Source organism: Empidonax traillii, unplaced genomic scaffold (assembly GCF_003031625.1).
Source record: "Empidonax traillii isolate 1590-97213 ecotype Southwest subspecies unplaced genomic scaffold, ASM303162v1 scaffold268:size1028579, whole genome shotgun sequence".
In the NCBI taxonomy this organism is placed as follows: domain Eukaryota; kingdom Metazoa; phylum Chordata; class Aves; order Passeriformes; family Tyrannidae; genus Empidonax; species Empidonax traillii.
Window position 1 is genome coordinate 513,423 of NW_020955461.1, and position 26,296 is coordinate 539,718.

Below are 26,296 nucleotides of genomic sequence, written 5' to 3' on the forward strand. Positions count from 1 at the left end.
GCTAAATACTGTCAAGTGTTTTACGGGAAAACCTGTCTCAAGATCTTCAGGCATATTTCACTGACATGGAGTACCAGACCTCAGGCACAATGAGACATTCTCTGAAAATAACATAATTTCATTTCTCTAGAAAAGAGCAATTTAACAGATTCAGTGTGTATACTCAGCAAAAGTGTGATGGAGAAGTGCAAGGCAGCTACCCTCAGAAAATAAGGCAAACAGAAGCCAAAAGCTTAAACAGGGCCATCCACTGTGCTGGCTCATGTCAACATACTAAGGGCTAAAGACATTCTTTTAGAGGACACACAGTAGCCAGACACACAATTTTAAGTACTCTCCTTCAGCATGCACGTTAATCATAAGGATTACTGAGCCAACTGCTTTGACACAGCTGGGTTACTGTCCATGCCCACTAGAGTGTTTTTATCACACATTCAGTGCAGTATGTAAATACCTTTACTATCAGGTTGCAAGGAGGATGTGCTTGTCCAAAAGGCCATTGGATTAGATTTAAAAAGGTTAAAATTAAATCCTAAAAAAATAAATTGTTTGTATATAAGTGTTTACCTGGAATTTTCAAAGGATAAAACAGACTTATTTATGTTTTTCCACAGTCATACTTCACAGCGGGAAATTTCATTTGTTAATTCTACACAAGCTTATCCAACCCATGTGAACAAACTTGCAGTTACCACCTTCTACCATGTCACCTTATTACACTGCAGCTAATAAACAGACAGTATGTGTTCCTAATTCTGAGATGTCCCCATCCTTCTCACAATGACACTTCAGCACATGATAATGGTCATGTCACAGCCACAACTTCTGTAAGCACATCTTTTTCAGACTGTGACAAACTGTGTAACTGAGGATGCAATCACATGATCTCTTCTCAGGCTAAGGAAGCAGGCTAACATCTGGTTTTAAGCTACACAACTGAAATTGCAGAGGCCAATATTTAAGACTTGAAACAAAGGTATTTTAAAATAGCCATCTGCTCAATCATAGGGATAATTAAAATTTTAACTGAAGCATACATTAGCTGTTCTCACACTTTATGACTCAGAGCAAAGGCTCAGGTACCTACAAATCAACCATCTATTCATGTCTCAAAAAGTGAGTCCAGATACTTTCAGCATTTAAGTCCAAGATTCAGATACAGCACTTCAGAGTTACAGCTCCCTATCTGAAATCCCTGTTTCTCAGTAAACAAAACTCCATCCTGCATCACACACTTCCACTTTTATATGAAAATATTTATGACTTAAAATTCCCTCATTTAGTTGAAACTCTGGAGAACACATGGATACCTGCGCATTAGAACTGAAAGAAACTACAAATTCTCGAGAGAATAAACAGTAATGAATAGCACAGGGCTGACTGCTTAGTAAGTTGTGTAGTTGAATAAATTACTACCTCAGTTGACACTCACCTTTTTCCAGAATTCTAAATGAGAAGTTTGAGGGACCATCTTGTGTTGTAGTAGGAAAGTTGTCTACCTTGCTGTCTACAGGCTTCTGAGTAGCATTAGAACTTTTCAGTGGTTCAGAGACTTCTGTTTCTTTTTGTGCTGTGTTCTGAGATGCTGGAATATGGCTTTCACTTTTTTTGGGAGGATTAAAACTGAAGCCGAAGAGAGAACCAGTGGCTGAAGTATTTCCAAACGTGAATGTCTTTGACTTTTCATTACTGAAAATACTCTTGACTGATTCAGATCCAAATACAAACTTTGGAGGAGAAACCACTGTTTTTGTTGGTGTTTCAGAAGTGTTTGATACCTCTGCAGCCTCTACAGTTACATCAGAAGTATCATCACCATGGCTGAGGTCAGTTCTTTCTCTGGTCGTTTCTTCTAGCACAGCTACAGCATTTTTACCACACGGAGATTCCTTTGGTGTATTGGCACGAGAAGAAAGAGGTGTTATCAGTGTCTCTCTCTCTTGGGCATGCTTTGCTTCATCAAAAGTTTGCTTAAATGAGTCTGCAACATCTTGCAGCTTGAATCGCACAGCCAGAAGTTCTACTTTCCTTTCACCGTCTGCAAAGTCACATGCAGTCCACACCCATGCTCTATCAGATCCTTTCATCTGCTGCAAATTCATATCTGGTGTTATTCTGTGATTGGCACAAAGTTTTAGTACCTGGTCCCTTCTCATTACTATACGCACTTGTTTGTTGTCATAGTTCTGCAATATCTTGATATCCCCAATACCTCTCTCTTTCCACTGATTTGCATCTTTGTCATATCTGTAGAGCTTAGCTCTGTGACTGAAGACAACTTGCTCATTTTCCTCACCACTGGTCACTTCCACGAGATCAGGCAGAGGTACCACAGGTTCAAAGTACTGTCCATCTCTCTCTTCTTCTTGAGTAACATCAGAATCTTCATCTGTGCCTACTGATGTTCTACTTTGATTCTGTTTGGCAGGAGATTTGCATGGGCTTAAGGCAGATTTAAAGCTAAAACTAAAACCAGTGGTAGACTCTCCAAATCTAAACAAATTTTTCCTTACAGGGCTACTTTCAAGAGGTGTTGCATATACAGAACTACTTACACTATCATCCAATGCTTCTTCACGCAAGTCATAGTTATCCCATTCCAGAGTAGGGCCAGTACTTTCAGCATGTGGCTTTATAACCAGATCAGAAGTACTGCTGACACTAACAGAGCTAACATTTTCCTCTTCTGACAGTTTAGTTTTGTCATCTGTCAAAAAAGTTTTGAGATCTTTTAAGCCACACTTCATTTCTTCTGCTTTCTGTATAAGCTGAGCTGTCCTACCTGTATCAACTAGTTTATGGGGTGTCTGCAGTGGTATGTCTAGCAGTAGCCTCTGACATTCTTCAAATTTCTCTTTGAACTCCTCAGCCTGCTCTGGTGTCTTGAATTTTGCTGCCAGATGTTCCAGCTTTGCATCACCATCAGAGAAGTCATTGGCCATCCACATCCATGCTTTGTCTGAGCCAGAGAGCTGTTTCAAGTTCATTGTTGTTGTTATCCAGTGATTTGCACACACCTTTAGTACCTGTTCACGACGCATCAATATTCGTACTTTGCCATTAACCTCATTTTTAAGAATCTTCAGGTTGCCCACTCCACGTTCTTTCCACTGGCTTGTTTCTGGATCAAACCTGAACAACTTTACTCTTTGGGAGTATAACACTTTCTCATCTTCCTCTCCAGTAAATGGTTCTATTTTTTCAGGCATCTGAACTATAGGTTCAAAATGGATATCATCACTCTCCTCTGTCTTATAGACATCATCATCCTTCTCACTGAGATCAGCAGATGTGTTTGCTTTCTGATCCATTTTAGAATTCTGTGTAGAAAACAGCTTTTCACCTGCACCTGAAAAGCCTTTGAAGTTAGGGTCCTTTTTGCCAAACTGAAAGCCTTCCTTAGGAGTACTTTTTGCAAGCTCAGCAAAAGTAGAAGTGCTGCTATTTTGCCCAAAAACAAAGTCACCTTTCTCCTTGTCTGCAGTTTCTTGAAACTGGAATCCAATTCCGCTATCTGAAGGCAGTTCCTTTTTGTCTTTTTCATCAGTGCTTTTTAAGAAGCCAGTTGTACACTCTTTGGATGGTTCATCTTTCTTTGTGGTATTCTTACTAGACTCCTGTATCCCAAACTTAAATCCACCTGCGGGCACTTGCATTGAAAAGTTAAATCCTTCCTTTGCAGGCTTAGATTCAGTATCAGAAGAAATCTGAAATGTAAATGATGGCGTCTTGCCTTGCTCAAGACCAAACTTAAAGCCTGTTCCCAACTGTCCTCCATCAAGTTCAAGTAATTTACTTTTCAAGCCAAAAGTAGGAGCTGACAAAGCATCACCAGAAGGCTTACCAGATGGATTTGGTGTTTGGCAGGCTTTACAGGCTGGTGAAGAACCTTCATTCCTCACAAGGCAAGTACTACAATCCCACTGCCCTTCTTTTTTAGTAAAAAGCCCTTCAAACCCATTTTTCTGTGGCTTACTTGTATCAGCAATGGAACCAAACCCAGGAGCAGGGGATGCCTGAACAGTAGGTATAGACATATTTGGTTGATTTTGAGTGTTAGGACTCTGACAAGAACAGCAATTCACATCTTTTGCTTCGTTTCGGACTAGGCATACAGAGCAGTCCCACTGACCTTCTTTTTTAGAAAAAGCAGCACTCAAGTCATTTTGAATAGCCTTTGGAGCAATTGTTTGGCCAAATTTAGCCGAAGTTTGCTGACCAGGTACTCCTGTATTACTTTTGTTTGGATTCTGGCAGGCAACACACTTGGAGGCAGTGGGTTCATTTCTTACTGAACAGACACTGCAGTCCCATTGACCTTCCTTTTTAGCAAAAGCAGATATAAATTTGTCCTGCACTGTGTTATCACTAGCTTTGAAACTTACAGAGCCAGTTACTGGGGCGTCCTGTGTTTCCCGCATATCTGGATTTGGATTTTGACATGATACACAATTCTTTGCAGTTGCTTCATTTGGAACTAAACATACTTTACACTCCCATTGATCCTTCTTCATGAGATGCTGCCCAAACCCACCAGAATAGGCTTGCTGAGCATCCTTTCCAAATGAAATAGTAGGGCCAGATGCAGTTGTTGTAGCTGTAAGGTTGCTTTTGCTGTCAGATTCACTGCTCACCCCATCTTTTGGGAACTGAAAGCTCAAGTTCAGGGTTCCAGAAATGGATCTGCTAGGCTCCTTGACGTTTTGATTCGTTGTTTCTTTTGCAGTTCCACTATCCTGAGTCACAGATGCGTCAGCATTTGATCCCAAGGATTTTAAAATATTCTGTGCCTCCTCAAACCTTTTTTTGAAAAGCATTGCTTCCTCGGGCGTTTTAAATCTAATTGCAAGCTGTTCTGGTTTTGGCAACTCATCCGCATAATCTAAAGCATGCCATACAAATGACTTATCTGATGTAGCATTTGGAGTTAATTTCATATCAGTATTTATGTAGTGATTTGCACAGATTTTCAGCACTTGGTCCCGCCTCATTAGGAGACGAAATTTGCCAGATACTTTATGTTTCAGTATTTTCACATTTCCGATTCCCCTTTCTTTCCATTCTTTAGATTCTGCATCAAAACGGAAGAGTTTGGCCCGGTTGCAAAAGAATTCTTCTTCATCTTCCTCACCTGTCTTTACTTCAATCTTATCTGGGAGCGGCACCACAGGATCAAAATGAGGACCATCATCATCCTCATCTCCACCATGGGTGCTTCCTCCCTCTGTTTCATGACTTCTATTGGCCAAATCTGAATTTGAAGTCATAAATACAGGTTTGTTTGGTTCCTGAACACTAAATGTATCATTCTTGTCAAAACACAGGGTTTTGTGTGCATTTTGTCCCATGTTCTCTCTAAGAGAGATGCCTGGAATATGCTTATTGCTGAAATTAAAGGTATTTCTTGAACTATTTGTGTGATCGTTAACTGGTTTTTGTTCAATGTATCTATCATCCTGTAAAGGTTTATCAGATGTTAGAAGATCCAAGAGGCTTTCTCTGCTATTAATAGGTGCATTAAGAGGCTGTGGTGCTACTTGAGGGGGAGCAGAAAAGGTGAAGTCTCCATCATTAGACTTGAAATTAGGTTTAAATTTAAAAGTTGGTGTCTGATTTGGCTGTGCTGGTGTTGGCAAAGGTGTTTTTGATCCTTCAGTTGTTCCCGGCTGTCCAAATTTAGGTATCACTTTTGGTTCTGCAGGCTTTAAAGTTGGTGGTGTGACTGAACGGTTTGTGAAGTAGCCTGGTTTAGGCAATGTTGGATTTGTGCTTGCCTGTGGAACGCTGTAATTGTAATAGTCATCACCCGCACGAGGAGAGATGAGAGCAGTACCAGGAGAATCAAAACGTAGAGGTGGGCCGTACATTTCTTGGGAAAACATACAACCAGAAGTGTTTTGCAGAGGTGGTGTGTGCATTGGTGGTTGATAGGAATATATATGTGGCTGAGGTGTAAGTCGGTTCATGCCATAGACAGGGGGCTAAAGAAAAAGCAGAAAACAAGTGCTTTGCTTACTATGATAACACAGAGGACAAAAACTTACTTGTGCTGAAGCCCACATAACTTGTACTCTTAAAAGGAGGGCATACTTTCATACAAGTTTAAACCTTCACTCATTTTACCTTAATTTAAACTGATTAAATCTTGAAAGGCATTTGAAAACAAGCATTGAAAAAGGGGCACAATATGAGTGGGTTGCTTTTTTATGATAAAAAAAAAACCAACCTTGAAAACCCCATTTTCTTTTGCCATGCTACTTGGAAGGGAGGATAGTTAAGTGCTATCAGTACATTTCTCCTACAGAGTATGTATAACATAGAGCAGATATTTTGCTGGCTTTTCCTCCCAAACTCCATATCCCAAAAATTACGCAGAAAGACAAAGTATCAGTTTATCCCTAGCAGTCTAAGTTCAACAAATTCTGCATAAGGAACTGCAATTACATCCAACTATGTACAGAATGAAAAGCAGTCACTTTTTCAGGAGATCACTGGAAGCAGCTTCAGTGAGTAGATTTGTTCTCACCTTTGCTGGTGTTACATTGGTTGCAGCAGTTCCGAGAAGATACTGGGAGTTATAGGCAGGAGACTGGCTGTAGAACACAGATGGACCAGTGGTAGCAACTAAAAAGGAACACCAGGAAAACAAAGTTTACACTCGATCGTCTTTTGTTGTTGTTTTGAATGGACTCTCCATTGCGATCAGTTTTTAATTATGAATCATTAAACATTTTGGTACTATTTTCAAAAATCTTACTTGATTTAGCTGAGCATTTAGGTACAAATTCTGCAACAACTTGCCTGTTAATGGTGCTTCATGAAGATTTTGTGCTCTCTGATAACCGTCTGGCATTGTATCTGTTCCATAGTTTTCAGCTGGCCAGCGAGAAGACGCATTTGTGTTGGAATTATTAAGTTTCATTTCTTGCATTTCATTCTGTCAAGACAGCAATCAAGGCAAGAGTGTAAGTATGTATCGCACAGGTATTTATAGAAGAAAACATGATCCCTACCCTTTGGCTATTTAAACACATTTTCAAGTTTGGTGGTGGTGCTAATTTAAGAAATCCTCAAGAAGTACCTGCCAGGATCATGCAGAATCTGCCCATGCAGTACAAAGTATTAACATAGTGTTCCAAAGCCAGAAAAAGCCACAAACCAAAACAGAGCTCCAAGTGGATGAGAACCAAACTGATAAAAGCAGAACTCTGCATACAGTCCCTAGATGGGCTGCCTCAGTGTACGTGCTTAACTTCTAAAGAAGTTACTCATATTGTCGATACTGTATGCATTTTAGGTAGATATTTACAGAAAATAATTCTAGAAACAGTAAATTAGCCCATGCTATTTTCACTGGATCCTTACCATAACTAAAAGGTCAACTGTTTTTCACTGAATATGGTGACAAAATTTTTACCTTCAAAGCCTCCACTTGCTGACAAATCATTTGAAGTATAGATTTGTGATCTTCTGCCCACTGAGGAGGAGTTTTAGGAGAAAACTAGGAAAAAAAAATTATTTGAATCTTATGAATTGTTCCTCAAACATAGTAACTCCCTGAAATAATAACTGGCCAACATACCTTGTAGCTCTTAGTTGGTGAAAAAGAGAACTTAGTTGGTGATGGAGTGGAATGTTTCATTGCTGAATCTACAGTTCGTGACAGACCATTTCTGAAGGCAAGACTTCCCTCTTCACCATTCTCACCAAGTTCCTGGATCACTGTATCTAGCACTTCCCTCACAGTTTCAATAGACACTGGCAACTAGAAAGTTATTTGCAATATGAGTCATGACTGCAATTCTCCCTCACAGCAATACAGATTACATACAGAATTCTGGTTGAACAACTCACAAGGCTTTCATTATAAAAGTACTGCTTTCTTTTTCAAAAAAGCTCTAAATCTGTTAAGATTCACATAAGAAAACAATTCCCACGAGTAATTATATTTTTTCAAACTATCAACTTCTATAAAGAGGCAGTGGCAAAACTACTTGTTTACATTAAAGCTTTCATCCACAGAGTAACCAGGATAATAGATAATCTGATAGGTTACAGAAGTTACCCAGAGTTTAACCTGCTTTAATGCAAGGACTGGTCCAAAAATCTAACCTCAATGAAAACAGCTTCATTTTGAAACAGTAATCTAAGCCACTGCATGTCTTGAAACAAGTTCCTAAAGCAAGAATTACTTACTTTCTCAGTTACTGACACATCTGAGGAGCTTTCCGCAATGATCTTCATTAGATAATACCTGGCTTTAAGAAGACAGGTTTTGTGCTCCTCGTGTTCTTCTGGCAGCATGGCATCATTTTCAATCTCTTCTGCCTTTCTTTGGAAAATCTAAAGAACAGGATGCAGATTAATTAGTATCAGTCAGAAGGCAACTGAATAAAGGAAAGCATTTCAGGGTAATGTAACTTACAAACTTACCATGGCAAGATTCCAGTACGAAACCACATTCTCAATAGCTTCAAATGCTAACAAAGCATCATCAGTTTTGCCATCAACTGCATCCAACATAGCAAATGCTATATGTGCCTCTTCTTCATATGCTGCAACCTGAGAGACCTACAAATAAAGTGAAGGACAACTCATACCTAACAATGGAATGACGTTTTTTCCTATAATACAGGGAGAATTCTTTTTCAAGGAAGTTTGTCCTAAGAGGTGTTCAGTGCCTTCCAATCATAAACACGATTTTAAAGGTAAGACTAAATTTGTAAGGAATTTTCCCCTTTTGTCAAATGCTGATATTACCAAATCTCATAATTAATAGTTTCCTAGTAATAACGTGAGTTGCACAATGTAGACAAAAACCCCTTAACTATGTAAGTTTCTGACACAGACCCTCTCTTACTTCAGCCTTGGCTTAATCAATCTGTACCTGAATGTCTACACTATGGAAGTGTTTGAAGAGAGGATCAGTAGGTTCAGAAATACTTCTCTTTTTTTTGATAATTTCCAGCATAGGCAAAACTTTCTTCCAGTAATAGACACTTCGTCCAATGTATTCCTTCTGGTCATAGAAAGAGTTGAGGTTAATTCCCTGGTGAAGAAAATGGAACAAAAGCACATGTTATTTCAACAAGTTCAAGTCAAAATGCTATTCATACAAATCCTTCTATTTTCTTTAAAAGTTTCAAGAGTCCTTCTTTCACACTAAACAAAGTAGTTATGTAAAGTAATACACATGTAGAAAATAACATTACAGTTCAGGACCAGTACTTTATAGAGTGACTAGAGCAACAGATTTGCCTAATAAAAAAACCAGCTGTTCTCAGTAATACATACTGATCCGATCCCTTGCCCCCCAAGTCTGTTCATAGTTTGAAAAACAGAGAAAAACACTTCTACATATTTAAAAACAATCTCAGCTTACTGTGTTTTGCAAGCTTTTTGCCCAGTGTATGATTAAGGCAGGTTGCAGGCCATGCTTCTCCAGTGTTCGCAGAGTACTTAAGCCATGCTGTACAGTAAGTCTCAGTTTTGCTGCTGTTCCTGGTCTGAATATGAGAAGAAACATTTCTTCATTAGGATTTTATGTTTCTCACCTGTTCACATAGCATTTACTTGATGAATACAGCCCACGGTTTTAGTTCTAACCTGCCCTGTTTAGAAATGCATTGTTAGAAATTAAAAATTTCACTTTTACAAGTCTTTCAAACATATCAAGTTCCTACCAGAACAAAGCTTCAACGTCCAAAATATGTCCAAAAACCCTAATGTTTCAAGAAGCTATTGGGACCAATTAAAGCTGCTCTAACTCCCTTTAGGGATCTTGATCAAACATCCCAAAACTCAAAAAGCCTTACACTGATTTTCTCTGAAGAAGGGTACGAACAGCATCCCACCAGGATCTTTGGTCTTCGGTATAGAGTTGTTTGCACACTGGCAATGGTAAGAATTGAGGCTGATGTGCACTGTAGTGAGAATTAAACTTCTCTTGCAATTGCAGGTTGCTAGTGAATACCACCCCAAGTAGGAATACCTGTTTTTATAAATATAAAGTATTAAAAAACCAAACAGAGCTTAATTTGTACGGTACATTAAAAAACTTGGAAAGTTTACTTACTTCAAGGTCTAACAAGCAAATGGATTCAGGAGCATCTGTCTCAAGTCTTGATGTTTCCTGGGGCAAGTGGAAAAGTTGTTTCAACCACTTACGCATCGGGGGTAAGACTGACATTGAGTTCCACTGCAAGCCAAGCCACACAAGGTGCTGAAGACTGCCATTGTGCATTCGAACAGCACCTGTGCAAAAACAAGGTTGGACGCAGATGTCAGCTTCCTACAAGTCATCAAGATCAAAGCTGGGTTTCACATTTCCCTCTGTCAGAGCAGCCAAAGATCAATGCACAGCAAGATTCCAGTTTTCACTTATGAAGGATTACAAACTTCAGAGTAGCCAAACATATCACGTTCATCTAAGTGCTCAAAGACATCAACCCCCTAACCTTCTGAGGGGGTGACTCTCAGATTTCCTCCATATCCATCCTCACCTTATTCAGTCCAACAGGCAACTAATTTTAGCCAGCCTGTTTCCTTCTCCACAAATCTTAAAGGAATTATTCAAGAAGCACTTCTCTACTTTGCAATAAGGTACAAGTTTTTCCTAGGACATTAGGGCAACTTTGGACAGCTATTCCAGGTATTTGTCTTTTGTTGCAATATGAAGTATTTGTAGAAGAACTTCCAGTACACAAAGTTGTGCTGAGTTTCAGAAAGTAACACCTCTTACCAATATCATATTTATTGAGTTCCATTTGCACTGGTGCTTGTGTACTGACATTTCCAATATCATCTGTGCCGATAAAAGATCTCTCCCTTGAAGCTCCACTCTCAAACAGGCTATCAAACAATGTAAATGAACCACTCTTGTTTGCAAATGATTCCACAATCTCTTTAAAGAAGTCTTGCTTGCCATGGCTTAAGTTCAGCAGCATATGACCTAGAAAATGGAAATACACTTCACATTAACACAGCAGTGAACACGAGGAAAGTAGCATTTGCTATGCTGGACTGTTTTTTGCTACTGAAGCCTCGGTAGGAATCAGGATTTCCCCTTATGAAACCTACAGACTGCTAAGATACGTTCTCCCTGTAATTAGGTCAGTGTTTCAGCACATAAGCTTTCCAAGCTTTTAGTGACAACAATGCCAAGGCATTTGCAAATCCAGCTCTTTGAGAAAACAAAGCCATCTTACCATTACTATTCTAGGGGCATTGCAACTGACCTTAAAATAAGTATCTATAATAGAAGCAGAAGCCTGCATTAATGAAATCCATTCTGAAATAACTGAACCTGATGTCTACTGCATTCATTTGTTTTCACTTAGGTCCTGTAAGAATTTTGTAGACTGAAAAACTGTCTGTACTTAGCAGCAAAAAAAAAAACAAAGCTGAAGAACAAGTGAGAGAATGAAAAGATCAGGGATACAAACAGTAATATTTTCTTTTCCTCTTGGGGCTAAAAATACTTGTAAAATAGTATCAGTAGGCAAAAGCAATTTCAAGTAGATTAAGAGACCATAAAAGTTAAATTCTACTGTAGTGTGCTGAAGAGTCAAGAAGGTGGAAAAAAACCCCCACCACCTTTGGGAAAAAAAAAAAAAAAAAAAGAACACCACACTCTACCAGCATGCTTAAGAGGAGAAAAAAAACCCACTTTTGGTGTCAGGACCAAACTAGTATTTTGTTTTACATATGTAGTCGGAATCTAGAAAGTTTTACTGGTAACGTTACAAGATTACAAATGCATTCTTTAACAAATGGCTTAGCCTTTACAGTAACTCTAAAATGGAACTATGAAGCTATTTTTATTACCAGACTGGCTTTTTCGATCACAGGCCAACATTTCCAGCACATCTTGTCCAGTTTGATCCCCCTTTATTACTTTTGACTTTGGTTTAGGAACCTGGTAAAGTAACGAGAAAATTGTTAACGCTTTTTCACAACAGGAGCAGAACATTTAAATAAATCTTAGAAATTAGGAAACTAGTGTCTTTTTAGCATTTGGAAACTACAGGAAAAACAGACATCATTCATTCTGAAGGTACTGCATCATCTGTCCAGGGATGGGGTTTGTGTGGGGTGGGGTGGGTGAAGAGACCAGAGAATCCACCTAAAGCCCATAAGTGTGCAATTACAGCTATTAAAAGTAATATTAAGTGTACACAAGAGCATGTAATATCTGGGATGCAAGCAATGGCATAAAAAGGATGATCGAGGTAAAGAATTCATAAGGCAAAGGAGTTTGATATTTTTATTTCTGCTGCCTACACAACAGGTATATGGGAATTACTGAATTCCTCTCCTTGCTTCCCTATAGCAGTTACACTCAACATGTGTATTCATCTGTACTATGGAAAAGGGAACATACTACAGGAAATAAATGTACTAACCTTTAAGAATCAGGTTACTCTGACAAGGGAAACAGCTGAAAGTATTCTTTTACCCTATTCGTGTCATTTGAAACCTTTTAAACAAATGTGATAGAGTGAGGACGGAGTCCTCCTTTAGGTAGACAAGCACTAGTTAATCTCGGGAATACAGGAGTTTCAACATGTACACAAAGGCATAAACTGAAAAATCACTTACCTGGAAACTTATGAGATAACACAATGCTGCTAGTTCACACACAGCTCTCCACTGTGCCTCATTGTGTTGGGCCATTTTCAGCAGCAAAGTTCCAGCATGCATGTACAGCTGTCCTTTCATTTCCCCATAGGTGCGAGACAACTCATCAGCCCCATTCACATATGGTTTCACTGACTGAAGCGCTCGGTCAAAACTAAAATGTAGAGAAGACTCAATCAAAACAGAATCCTAGTAAAAGCTATAGAAGGTGATTTTGGTTCATGCTATTTAACTGTGAATTGAGTAATTTTGTGAGTCAATGGTCAGTAATGTTTCTATTGGTTAAACCCAAGTCACTAGCAAGTGAACACAGTAAACATTATCTAGATATTTATCATCTTTTTCAGCACATTTTTGCACAGCTTACTTTCAATACTATTCTCCTAAACCATGTAGATACACTTGTTCAATAAGGCAGATGTAGAGACTTGCAGGAGGCACTATTCACTCTGCTCTTTGTCTTCCTTAATTTATAAAAAAAGTCCAAAATACTCTGGACGGGCTCTTTAAAAACATAAGGGACTGAAGAAATTCTAATAGTCGCAGACAAGTGTACAACCCCACTCAGAAGACGCTTTCCAGAAAACAATTATAAACCCTTTCAATTACTGGACAAAACTATATTGGCTGTTAACATTGCCATGACCTGGAAGTGCTTCACATGTAAACACTTTGAAAGGCTCCAATAAATCATCACCAGAAGACCCAAGAAGGTCAATGTTAAAGGCAAAAAATTAAATGAAACATACTATGGTATTAAATATTTCTCATCCGTTGTCTGTATTGCATTGAATACTCATGCAAGATTTACAGACCGAAGAACATTTTTACAAAAGGCAGTATAAACAGCCATTACACAACTGAGGAACAAACATAAATCAGTAAAATCCAGTAAGAAAGGGAAGATAATGGCAAGAAAAAACACAGACCTTAATATATTGACTACACTGTTTTGTACTATTCCAGATGCATCACAGATAGTAAACCTTGAAGTCAGATGTAACACCACCAGTTTTATCTGAAGGAGGTTGTTCTTACTGCAGGTGGTTTCCTCCCTTCACAAAGTTCCTAATTATTCCAGTGTGTTGTGTTAATTTAGAATAAAATAACCAGAACAAAGCTGATACACAAGAGGTGGTTTCAGTTTTCCAGTTTGAAGTTTATAGTGCGGATTTGTTTGGATTGTTGTGAGTTTTTTAGGTGGGTGGGGTTTTTCCCAATTGTCTAGAAAATCTGGATTAGTCAATTGCTAAAGCATAGAACAATATTTTCTTATTGAAGGGAAAGAAGGTATAAAGTTAATTGACCCAGGATATCAATGAGTCTTCTCCATGGTTGTAAGCTGATCACTGAAACAAGGCTTGCATCTCAGTCAAAAGACAGTTTGAGGGTTCACACCCCATATAAGAACCATTCTTAGTGGCCAGTACAGAGAATCCCCTCTCCCATCCACTAACAAGTTAAGCTGTGAAATAGAAGCTTGGCAGATGTTCTGTGACCCAGAAACAAAAAAACCCCAAACAATTCCAAGAGTTTTGTTTTTGTTGGTTTTTTGTTTTGTTTTTTTTTTTAATTACAGGAAAGTTTAAGCAGTACCTTTCAAGTGCCTCTCTGCATTCCTGAACATCTCTAGAAGAAAGTGTCAGTTTGACAAAGCTGGAAAAGGCCAGCAGATGATCTTTCTTGATAGTTCTCCAGTTATTTTTATCAGACTCCAAGTCTTGTAAAGATTCCAGATATTCCTAAAGAAGAAAGTTCATCACAGGATAAGGAACAGTCATCCTTCCATGAAGGCAAGGGCAGTACTTCTCCAAAACACACTAGTAGCATTTACTGCATAATCCAGTTTCACAGGTGAGATCTTAACATATTCTTCAGCAGCAAAGTTCCAGGGAACTATTTGCTTGAGCAATTTTATCCCTAATGGAACTGCTGTATCTAACTCGGCTTTTGTAGTTAGAAACTCAACAGCTCTATAAAGCTTAATTTTAGGGAGGAAATTCCAATTAAAAAAAAACACCACAGGAAGTATTTTGTAATTCCACTGGTTTCAGTAGACTTGCATTTGAAGGAGTTAAATCCCTTGAGAAATAGCTGTCAGAGTAACGACACTAAGAGAAACAGACCAGATAAAAAGATATGGAAGACTATCACAGGATCAAAATATGATTAAACACCTCAAATGTCTCTACAACACAGGAACACCATTCCAAGCTTGACTGCAAAGGTATTTTCTTCTCTGCCTCCTGACAATGGAGCACAGCATCTTTTAATCTATTATTTGAACGGTAGAGTGCAACTAGTCGGATGTTTATGTAGACGTCGTCTGGTCTTGCATACAGTTCTGCTTGAATCAAGTCAAAAAGCTGATTCCACCCATCTTCACCTTTACAATCCAGTAACTGCTCCTGTTAAAACAAGGCAACATGTTAATATTTAATTTATCATGTGAGTCTCTTGAGCAACTACAGTAACAGTTTTCTTCACTGCAGGGACCACCTTACTTAAACTACACTACTCTTAATAGTTTTCAGCTTTTACATAAAATTTGATGAAATACTCATATATTAAAAAATGTAGATAACTATCACAGAAGAAAATCCTCAAAAGTTTTGATTTATAGGGTAAGAAATGCTTCTCAAACCACTTGGTTCAATGACAGCATACCTTGCCACAGACTAACCTCACTTTAAAAAAAAATATCTGAGACTTCAGTGTGGCTGCTGACTAGCTATACAAAATTAATATACTTGTGCAAAAGGGACATTGCATGGCTGAAAGCATTTACACAGTATTTGCAAATTACAGAATTTTTCACATTCTGCAAAGCTTATCGTAATACTTATTTAAAAACATAAAAGCAGTGTAAATCAAGAAAGTTCACAGGCCTGGCACCTCTCTGCAAGTGACACAACAGAAAGAACAAGTAGTGCCTATCTAGTCTTAACTTCTTGACTGTGATAACTAACAAAATTTCTCAGCGTTTTTGAAGAGGATTAACCCTGAGTAGGCTTAATTAAATAGGGTATGAAAGCCTGTCCTTGTAGCTTTCTTGAAAGCTAGACAAAAATGTCAGATTACACAGAATGTAACATATAATAGATTTAATATTAAAGATTCTAAAACAATTCAGCCAGGAAGAGTTTTGCTTGAGGTGACGTGCAAAAAGCACTCTAGCCAGATGCAGAAAATTTCTTCAAGCCCGAAGTAATTTTGAACTTACCTTCAGCCTGTAAATAGCAGGACTCCCAGGGAAGAGCTTAGCAGCTCTATCAACCCAGTATTTTGCTCTTCCATCAGTAATGTCATTATTGCATAGTAACTCTGCAATCTTCAGTACAAGATCTTTCTGTGTTGGGTTCAACTCCACGGATCGCTGGTTTTCCCCATACACATACAGGAGGAGAAAAAAAAAAAAGGCAACTTGATCTTACGATCCATACAGAACAGGTAAGAGTTATACCTCCAAAAATATTATATTCTAATGAATTAGACCTAAATACAGAATACATAAGAAAAGCCTTTCCAAATGCCACCACTAGTTTACAGCACCCAGGCACAACTGCTGGAAGACAGAAGAGCATTAAGAGAAATAATGCAAAAGCTATCTCCACTGCATCGACCACTAGCTACTGCTATCTACGGGCAGCAGGAATATAAGGACCTCTAGTCTAGCCAGATGCAGAAACTTCAACAAGAAAAAATAAAGACAGAGTTTAAGAAATGTGATAGCACTTCATAGAGCTGTATAGGCCAGACTTCTGAGCACATCATCTCTCTCCTCAAAACAAGAACAAAGGCATTTTGACTGTGAATTTGACATTTATATGCTTGCCTAATCAAAATCAGATCTGCCCTTCTCTTCTGCCCCTCCAAAACCAACCAATCAAAAAACACACTAAGTTTACAGCCTTATAGCAGTAACTAGACTCCAGGTGTTGTCACAGTTTGCAGTGTATAACAAGGGGAGAATTTAACAGCAAGCAGCACAGAGACCAAGACCAGAACAAAAAACAAAGAAGCAACTTAAAAATATACTACTGAAGCAAGTGATATCAAGTCAAGAATCTTCTCTGCAATGTTTCATGTGCTTCCATTGTCATATGTAATAGTTTTCCCAGGAGTATGCTTTCTTCTATAAGTTTCAGAATGTTCAGCACAGAAGGATTTTAGAAGTCCATTTATAAGGAAATAAAGCAGTCAATGTAATACTTACCTTGTAACACCCAAAAGCTTTTTCTATGTTATCCTCAGCTTCATATATTTGTCCAAGAAATCTGTGTGCTTTGGGATCTCTTTCTTGCACATTGAGGTATGTAGATATGTATCTATGAAGGGGAAAAAAAAGTCAGTTGCTTAACTAGTATTTTTCAATAACACTCCCCCTCCCACCTTGAGCTATAATGGCAACTTTAACTGCCATACAGGAAGTACAGATGTATTTTGTTCTAGGTACTTTGGCCAGACCATACAGGAAGTATAAACATGTTTTGTTCTAGATACTTTAACCAGACCTTTAAAAAGTTAGCAGCAACACGGCTTATAAATGTACTGATGCTACTCGTCAGCATTTCTGTTTACTAAAAAAAAACCCAAAACAACAAAAATAGGAGTTTGCAGAAATGGTAAGAACTACTCAATACAAGGAAGGGGGGGAAAAATCCACTTCATCCTGGTTTTTCAGTACCACAAAACTAACCTTTTTTTAAATTATTGTTTTACAAATATTTAATTAGCACTCAATATCCACATTCACTGCTACCTTAAAGCAGTATGACACTGATCTTGGTTTCTCTGGTCTACTTCATATTAATGTAGCTTTTCTTTTACATTTTAAAAAACAAAAAACCAAACTTACATCAACACATGTTACCTTTTAGCAAGTTCATATTCTTTTATTTCAAAATACAGCTTAGCAAAGAGGAATCCTTTCATCGATTTCTGAAGGAGAAAAACCATGACAAACATACTTTAGACATACAGTACTTCAAAAATAATTCCATAGCGTGACCTTTCTTTTCAGTAATGCCTAATACTCAGATGACTGAATTTGACAGCTAGTTAGTTATCAGCTCAAATCCACTTGTCATATTTAAGGGTGTGTTTTTGAAAGATATAGGTTTAAGAATGAAAAGAGTAAAAGGTTTTGCTATAATTGGCAAAGGCTACTAGGCAAAATAGAGATTACAACTCAGGAAAGCAACAAGTCTTTATACATGTGGTATTTCATACACTACCCACTAAAGAGAGTGGAAGAATAGGGTCAGCTACATTTTATTTATTTCATTGCAACGTAGCAAGGAAAAAAAAGTATCCTACCAACCAAGGGACATGTCTTTAGCTCTGCTGTAGTATACTGTTGTCAGACACTGCTGTTTAAATATACTTAAGGAAAGAGCAGTTTTTAAGTCATGCTCAGTTTGGGCAAGAAATGTATTTATGCAGTAGTTTATTTCTGACTAAAATAATTTGAACGAATACATTCTACAAGCAAAAGGTGAAACACCTCCAAAGGTATTATATGGGAGGCAGAACAAGGAAATAATAAGGGCAAAAGGAAAAGAAACACAGAGAGTTGGCACAGGGCAAGATGTCAGAAGCACAAATAGGAGGAAAGGAATGAAAGGAATAGGCTAAAGAATTGATAAAGTTACAAGCAAAAACTTCAAGGTAGAAGTAAACCAGACAAATGTCAAGTTTCAAGTCCAAAGATCAGTTCAAAAGCAGATTTTGCTTTTAACCCAAAAAATACTGGAACTAGTTACATCTATGATTCCAAACAAGTGTGTACATTTTGAACACATTTGAATTACTAGTCTCCCTCCCTCTCTCACCAGTACTATACATGCAAAATTTTAAAAAGTGGTTAAAAATAAAAGCAGGCCTCCTAGGATACTTCAAGTTTTCAGCCTGTATTTTTGAAGTCTGTTATAAAAAGACAACATTGAAATTTGTCAGAGTGGAGTCACATTTGGCATCTCCTTTTAAACATGGATGAAAAGAAACCTCAAAATAAATGCTCTGCAGTCTTATAAGCACCCCCCTCCTAAAATCAACACAACAGGAACACCAGTAACATTTTCCACCACTGACTGTGCTTCTACAATTTGCTGTAAGCATTACTTATTTAAAAAAAAAAAGACAACAAAGTAAATATGCACCAGTAGGTCTTAAGCACAAGAGGACGAGAGGATTTATTTTGTCTTAGAGTTGATTAGGAATATCAAAAAAATTAACGAGCACCCATGATTCTGACAGTGATGTCCTTGACATGGCCTGGTCTAAACACCTCTTAAGTCAATTACAAGATTAACAGAACAACTTTGTTACTGCTGAAAAAGAGGCACAAATTATGAGGATGTACACTGGCCCTGCTAAAGGCCCCTCTGCATAGTGGTGAACATGGATGCATTCACATCATGCAACAGTGCTGAACTTTCTAACTCCACAATAAATCAATTCAGAGCAGCAGAACAGGATCTTTCAGGATTAAATAACTACCATGAATTGCATCAGACCTGTATACCGTTTTTCAGATATAACGAAAAATGGTAAAAAGTCATGCAGAATTCCTCATCCTTCTGTGTAGTTACTAAAACACAATAGGAAGATTACTTTTTCCCAGTTCTCCCCCTTTTAATAGTGCTATACAAACAAGAATATTAATCACGCTGCACATGAAAAGAAACTGAAAGCGTCTCACATGTTCCTTGTTTCAGTTCTTTTCCCAAGAAAGAGAAACTCGGGAAACACAGGAACTAAAGTCACAAAACTGAAGAACTCAGTACTCAGAGAACTGGTAGACTCTTTAAAACTTACCAGGTGTAAAAACCAGGTGCACAGCTCTGGTAAACCCCTGCTCCCAGTTAGGGAAAGCACCTCCAGTAAGCGCAACCCCACGGCCCTTCCCCTCAGCAGCTTCCCCTAGCTCTCTCGACTTACAGAGACCCTGAGCAAATACGGACTCACAAATACTTCCAGAGACACCGTAACTCGCAGAATCTCAGAATACTTAGGGTTGGAAGGGACCTCTGAAGACGACCTCGTCCAACCCCGCTGCCAAAGCAAGGTCAGCTAGAGCAGGTGACACGGGAACGCGTCCAGGTGGGGTCTGAGTGTCTCCAGAGAAACATCCCTCTAAAGAGAGATCCTTTTTCCTCTTACCGCCACGGATGAGGACTGGCCGAGCAAACCGACCCACAGCACCGAGGCTCCGGGTCCGGCGCGGGACCCGCCAGAGCGCGGCCTCCCCGCACGCAGGCCGGGCAGAGGCAGCGAGAGCAGCCGCCCCCCGGCCCGGCCGGGCAGCGAGGCCTCCCGGCGGCGCAGGGAGAGGGGGCCGCCCGTCAGGACGCGAGGCAGGGCAGCCGACACCGCCCCACGCGAGGCGAGAGTGGGAAAGGCTCCAGATGGGCCCGGTGGAGCGGCCGCAGCGGCCCCCGGGCCCGGCAGGGCGAGGCCGCGCTCACCTCTCTGGGGGACGAAGTCGCGGCCTGCACGGAGGCGACGTAGCGCTCCACCTCGGGCTTCGTGCGCCTCATCATGGCGCCGCCGCCGCGGCGGGCGCCGCGCCCGGGCTGCCTGCCGGCGGAGCGCGGTTCCCGGGCGGGCGGCGGCGGAGGGGCCGGAGCGCCGGGGAGGAAGGGAGGAAGGAAGGGAAGGGAAGGCGGGCGGGCAGGAAGCGCCGTAGGAAGCGCCGCGGCCGCCGCTCGTTACGCAAGTTCCCGCGCACCGTGCGGCGCGCGCAGCCCCGGCGGGTGGGCAGGCACCGCCCCCACCCGTATCAACGGCCGCGCATGCGCACCAGGGGGCGGGGCAGGAGCGCGCGGCTGCTGAGGGGCGGGGCGGGGCGGGGCGATTGCCACAGAAATTCGTCGTCTGCGTAGTACTGGGTTTCGGGAGCCCCCGGTGGTCCAGGGGAAAATTCACTGCACTGTCACTGCAGAGACCCGGGTTCGATTCCCGGTCGGGGCCCCTCCCCGGGCAGATGGAGCTCGTTAGCCCGTAAGGCAATCCATCTACGTCCTGAGGACCTCGCTGCCACTGTCCAAGCGTGCTTGGCCCCGGCAGACGAACCTCAGGATTAAAGGGTGGGCTCAGTTCCGCGCACACTGTGTCTCACCTAAAAAATCCAATGCGCAGGCTGGAAGGTGGAAAGACCTTCCCCGGTTCTTCGTTCGCGAAGAGACTGGCCATTTTTTAGTACTGGGTTTTAGCGTTTTCTCACCCACAGCTGTAATAAACTCTCACCCAACACTACGTAACTCTCACCCAAATAATACATAGTAAGGTATTAGGTGATAATATATTTATCAGCTAAATAATATACTATATATATATAAAACTCTTACCTAAAACTATTTAACTATGCTGATGCAGGAGTCTACACTGGAGTTCACTCCAGTTCTCACTGAAGAACGTTACTGCTCTTCACCTGATGGCGAGGCATGGAAAACTGCCTTCATACGGACCAGGTCCAGCACTTTGACACTGGTCACTGCATTGCCCATCCCTGTGGAAGTGGCAACCCCCGTGTTGTCCCTGGTGGTCACAATATCGGGCAGGACAGCATTGATTCCAGTGATGTCCTTGCAACGGGACTGTGCTCAGCTCAGCTTACTACTTATCCATGGGAACAGAGCACAAGGCTTGCCACTGCAAGCAGCAGTGGCTCACTGCTTTAGGCTCAGCTTCTTCACCTTACAGCAACATCCATTGGGCTTTCTGGAGTGCTCCCTACTGTCAGCCTAAGCAGGGGATTCTAAAGGAATCTCTCTTGCCCTCACAATTGATTGATGCAGCAGAAAGGGGCAAAGCTGCTGAGGCGACCATTCCCAAATCCCAGGCTCACAGCCTCTTTGAGAGACTTTGGAGGTGCATGGGCAAAAAAACAAGAATAGACTTTGCCTCTTCCAGGAAATTATGTGAAGCTATGCCAAATATTTATAATACTGATGAGCCAGGACAGGAAGTGAGCTTCAACACCAGACGTGTAATTGTTCAGGCTGTCTAATTGCTACCTTGCTCCCTGGCTCTGCTTTACAATTTCTTTTAATTAATCCTCTTCATGACAATCTCCAGGGGTATTATTCTAATGACACTTCATACCACAGACAGCTCCCAGGAGAGCTGCATGGATTTGGGGAATTCTCCACTCAAGATAGGACCCCTATAATAACAAAATCATTTTCACTATGAGGGTGATAAAGCACTGAAACGTACTATCCACAAAGGCCTGAGAAATCTCCTTCCGTGGCAACACTCACAGGCTTGGCTTCTGTACTGATCCAACTCTGAGCAGATGGCTGGACTAGTCGATCTCTAGCGGTCCCTTCCAACCAATATTTTTCCATGCCTCATCAGGCTTTCAATCTCTGAGTACCCCAGATGCTCTCACTGCTACATCATGGGATCTGAGATACATCTGCTCCTGTTCATGAAACAGAAACCACTGCCTGGGCAAACTGTAGCAGTGTTCACCATCAGGAACTTGGAAATGGAAAACCCACCCTGTGTCAGGGCCCAGGGCTGCCAGAGTGAAGAGCAGACCCAAGGCCACTGTGCTGTAGCTGGATGTAACCCCAAGCAATGGGGATGTGATTCAGGTCTTGCTGTTTAGCCTCATGGTTAGGGACCCTTCCCGACTCTTTGAGCAGTAAGGCTGGACACACGTGGGCTGAAGGAAAAGATGTGCGGCCAGTGTAATGTGAAAAACCAGTAAGTCTGTTACAACTTCAAGGGAAAGCACAGCTGAGTATGGTCTGCCAAATCCATGGCACAGTCCAACAGGGCTACCATGCTAGTTATGTAAATGCTTTCTGGGGACATTTTAAGCTTTTGTAGTCTTCAGCACAATCAGGACTGCATTTATAAATGTTATGGCATTCAATAATTATTTAGGATAAAATAGTAAAAAAAATACCCTACCTAGCACTAAACTGGAAGTTTGGGGTGACAGTTTCATTACAGGGAAAGGAGAGAAAACGTTAATAGGAAGGTGTATATTTTAAATTCAGACAAGGTACCTTCTTTAGGAAAACCAAGTGACTGTGCCTATTCAGAAAATATGTCGAAGAATCAAGTTGTTCTTTATGAAAGAAACTCTGGTTTCTTCTATGAACCTTAGAACTAACTAGAGAGGCATATGTCTCCTTTAAAATAGGATAATAAGGAAGTATTTACTTAGTCACAGGTAAAAGCACATGGAACCAAGAGAGCCTTACTTCTTTCCCACGTTCTCAAGCAGTCATTTCAGAGAGGTGATACAAGGTTTAATAACATGGCCTTTATTGATGACATTGGAAAGCAGATGTTTTAAAGTAACTTATTTTTCATAAACAGGAAAGAAAATTTTACTTCCTATTATGTAATTACATAAAATGTGTTTAAATCACTAATATAAAAAAAATGTTAAAAAAAAGTTGGCGTCCTTCGTAATGTAGTACCATCAGGAAGTCCTAAGTAACAGTATTTTCTATGAGAAAGGGAAAAATAAAACAAATTTGCATGGACAGAAGTCAATAGTATAAATCAATTAAATGTATGTTATACAGAATTTTGATTATTTGTAAGCTCAGTTACATGAGGATGCCTAAAGAAGTAGATCCTAGCAGGATCGAACTTTGCAGATTTACACTCACAGGTGTAAAAATAATATTGCCAGTTAATTGAAATATGCATTTTCAGTATTTTTCTGAAAATGAAGTCTAGAACCTACATTTTAAGCGCAGATGTTCACATTTGAAATAAAATGCTTCTCACATCCTTTATAATTAAGGCAAAGTATGTTATCTTTTGAAAATACCTTCTATATAGTTTCTGCATAAAAATATGAAATAAAAAATAAAACTATATATGTTTAATGGAACACCGTTATGTATGGTCCAGCAGAATAAGGCACAAAAAGTAAATAGAATGCTAAAGCATATATAAAAGTTAATGAGTTATTTTAAGTGGAATATAGCAAAATTCAAGTAGTTCTGAGTACGCTCATTTCTTGCAATAGGAATACATTTTTATATAGCTATCTCACGCTAAGCCTGATGTACAAACATTCATCATGGAAGCATAATCTATTGGAAGTAGGTCTTTTGTACAGTGACTGTATTTAGAAATCTGATAGTTTTTGAAATATCCGAAACAAGGCTCCTTAATGAAACTACCTAGCCTGAAATCCAAGCACGAATTTTTCCATGAGGCAAAGTACATTGGTTTCTTGCCCAAATCACAACATGAGTTGAACAAGTTTTGTCTGCATGCTTAATATGAAGGTTAATACTTTCATTAACATAAATGACAATCCATGCCCCTCAAGTTGGGCATGTTTGCACAGTTTGTTTTCACAGGTGCTCACAAGCAAATTTACTCTCTAAAATTCCACAGAGATTAGTGTACAGAATGGGCCTCCTGCATCAGTACAACTGCATTATTGGTCAGAAACCTTTCAGGTGAGCTGGTATTTAATTTAGTCTGGAAGTATTGTCTGCTTATCAACAAATAAGCATACATGTAAAGAGAACAGAGAACCTTAGGGTATTTTGGTTTGACACAAGGCATACATCATCATTTGTTGTCTGACTGCAGACTCGAAGCAGCCCACAGCCTGTCCCCCAGCTCCCCCCAAAAAGTAATATCTCTAAGGTTTTCACAAAGGGAGAGCAGATGAAGTCTTTATTTCCTTCCTAAAGTTTCAGCTAGTTTCTTCAGTCTTTTCTTCAGCTCTAGAGGAAACTTCTCATAACACTTTTTGCAGACAGGCTTCATATCAAACTCAACAAATTTATTCCTAAAACAACAAACCAAAACGCAAATCTTTAGTAGAAGAGATCATGAAAAAAAGAATTAAAAAAAAATCTATTAAATGTGCACAAGCAAAAAATTAAACCTCCAATTTATACATATATGTTACTTTTACAAGGTTATATACAGTGCAGACAGTGATTACAGTACCCTGTTGATTAAGTTACACAGTTTTCACCCAGATGTCCATCTTTATTAACCATGTAATTTAAAAAGCCTTTCAAACCTAATTGTACAGATAAACAGACTAAACATAAGGTAATGGAATAATAAGTTATTATTTCAAGTTTCAGTTGCATAAGAAACATTTTGGTTTTGATTGCCATAAATTCATGCAGAAGCTTAAAAAACCATCCTTATCACTAACCAAAGAAGAAAGGAGCAGGGATGGTGGTAAGAAGGAAAAAAAGTTTACAAACAGATTGGCTTTTTCTTTTTCTGCTTCTCTTTATCCTTTGCTTCACGTTCCCGTTTCGCAAGTCGTCTCTTAAATTCATCTGGCATTTTCTCATAACAGTGTTTGCAGACAGGTTTTAGGTCAATTTCAACAAACTTATCCCTTTAGAGTTAAACACAGAGAAATAAAGGACAGAAAAGGAGAAGAGTTAGGAAGACTAAATGAAGGAAGATCTGAATAGACAGCTGACAGAGACATAAAGTAGTAAGTGTAGCAAGAGGAAGAAAGATGCAAGTATTTCCTCAATGCTGCTGAGATGCTCTTCATACAGTAACATCTACACTGTAGCAACATTTACACTTTGAAGAGAACCACTGACATGTTTTGAAGGCATCACACTTATTGATACACTTACTTGAGTGTTAACTTAGTGTTGCAAGTTGAACAAGCGAAACAGTTCACGCACCATGCCTTATTCAGAGCCGACACAACTAGGGAGATGTGAAAACCAAGAATTCATTAGGATTGCCAAGAAAAAAAAAGTTATTACAAAAATTTTGATCTCAGATATTCATGAGGTGTAAAGAACAGTCACTGATCCTTGTATCAAGTATTAAGGACCTTAACAATAACGTGGCAGGACTAGGGAGACAGATGTAGAGTGTAGTGTAGCAGAACTGTGAAGCATTGACAAAGCTGTCTCTGAGGCAAGACCAGCTTAACCTATTTTTGCCTCCTTTTTTTTGCTTCCACCTCATCACACACCATGCTGATCTCAGGCAACTATTCTATGAGGCTGGGTTTCCAATTTAATCAGGAAACATTTCCAGCTGAAGAGAAATCCAGCAAAATATTGGATTCTTATAATTTGTGACAACAACAAACAGTGTCAAATTTGTGCACAGAAATGAAAGATAAAGTGTAATTGAAGACATACACTGAAAATAAAGAAATTACTGTATTCTGTTCAGTACTATATTCTGTTCAGTTCAGAGACCAAAACATACAATATGGTTGTCAGATTATAAGGTGAAAGCTTGCAATCATACAAAAAAGTAGTTCTCTGACAAGTTCCAGTTCTGCTCATTCTAGTAGAATTTTAATGAAAAGGAGGACTCTGGTTCCTTTAAAGCATTTTGGCTTGTCATTCTGTAGTTATAGTCTAGTCCAATAAATGTGGGGAAAGCACATCTCTGGAATGTATGTCTTATCCTATAGTTACATGACTATAAACTAGTATATGTCTCGTTTTGCACATTAGAGGCTTCCTCCTAGTTTGCTAATGGCTTTGGCTTAGGTGAGGCTAGCATTGGTATTATAGTATTTACTTTGGGCAGGGGTAAATAGACATGTAATGTTGCACTGTTTCAGGTAGAATAATTTGCTTTTGGCTTTTTATCACAGCTGGTTATCCAAAAAAACCTCTCAAAACCACCTCCCCCCAAAAAAAAACCCCCAAAA

The 26,296-nt window shown here is 39.6% G+C and overlaps 2 protein-coding genes across 14 annotated transcripts in view; both read right to left on the reverse strand.

Moving 5' to 3' along the window:
* The window catches only part of LOC114060285 (E3 SUMO-protein ligase RanBP2-like), a 34,481-nt gene extending 14,237 nt beyond the window's left edge, over positions 1–20,244 (reverse strand). For 3 of the 7 annotated variants that reach the window (XM_027889663.1, XM_027889664.1, XM_027889662.1), the window contains exons 1-21: positions 20,109–20,236; positions 17,513–17,580; positions 16,856–16,967; positions 15,863–16,015; positions 14,817–15,047; positions 14,236–14,381; positions 12,601–12,793; positions 11,827–11,917; positions 10,742–10,951; positions 10,076–10,254; positions 9,816–9,991; positions 9,383–9,506; positions 8,888–9,049; positions 8,434–8,571; positions 8,197–8,343; positions 7,583–7,765; positions 7,418–7,501; positions 6,802–6,937; positions 6,527–6,624; positions 1,433–5,981; positions 455–532 (exon numbers count right to left, since the gene is read on the reverse strand). In XM_027889663.1, the coding sequence (XP_027745464.1) occupies positions 455–532; positions 1,433–5,981; positions 6,527–6,624; positions 6,802–6,937; positions 7,418–7,501; positions 7,583–7,765; positions 8,197–8,343; positions 8,434–8,571; positions 8,888–9,049; positions 9,383–9,506; positions 9,816–9,991; positions 10,076–10,254; positions 10,742–10,951; positions 11,827–11,917; positions 12,601–12,793; positions 14,236–14,381; positions 14,817–15,047; positions 15,863–16,015; positions 16,856–16,967; positions 17,513–17,580; positions 20,109–20,183 (7,333 nt within the window). In that variant the 5' untranslated portion in view covers positions 20,184–20,236. Of the gene's footprint in view, positions 1–454; positions 533–1,432; positions 5,982–6,526; positions 6,625–6,801; positions 6,938–7,417; positions 7,502–7,582; positions 7,766–8,196; positions 8,344–8,433; positions 8,572–8,887; positions 9,050–9,382; positions 9,507–9,815; positions 9,992–10,075; positions 10,255–10,741; positions 10,952–11,826; positions 11,918–12,600; positions 12,794–14,235; positions 14,382–14,816; positions 15,048–15,862; positions 16,016–16,855; positions 16,968–17,512; positions 17,581–19,458; positions 19,556–20,108 lie in introns of those variants that run through there. The other 4 variants (XM_027889668.1, XM_027889665.1, XM_027889666.1 and 1 more) reach the window with 4 other exon arrangements.
* Positions 20,245–22,904: 2,660 nt separating this feature from the next.
* The window catches only part of LIMS1 (LIM zinc finger domain containing 1), a 70,111-nt gene continuing 66,719 nt past the window's right edge, over positions 22,905–26,296 (reverse strand). For 5 of the 7 annotated variants that reach the window (XM_027889658.1, XM_027889659.1, XM_027889660.1 and 2 more), the window contains exons 9-11: positions 25,251–25,326; positions 24,806–24,997; positions 24,320–24,424 (exon numbers count right to left, since the gene is read on the reverse strand). In XM_027889658.1, coding sequence (XP_027745459.1) covers positions 24,850–24,997; positions 25,251–25,326 — 224 coding nt within the window. In that variant the 3' untranslated portion in view covers positions 24,320–24,424; positions 24,806–24,849. Of the gene's footprint in view, positions 24,425–24,805; positions 24,998–25,250; positions 25,327–26,296 lie in introns of all 7 variants that reach the window. The other 2 variants (XM_027889657.1, XM_027889655.1) reach the window with 1 other exon arrangement.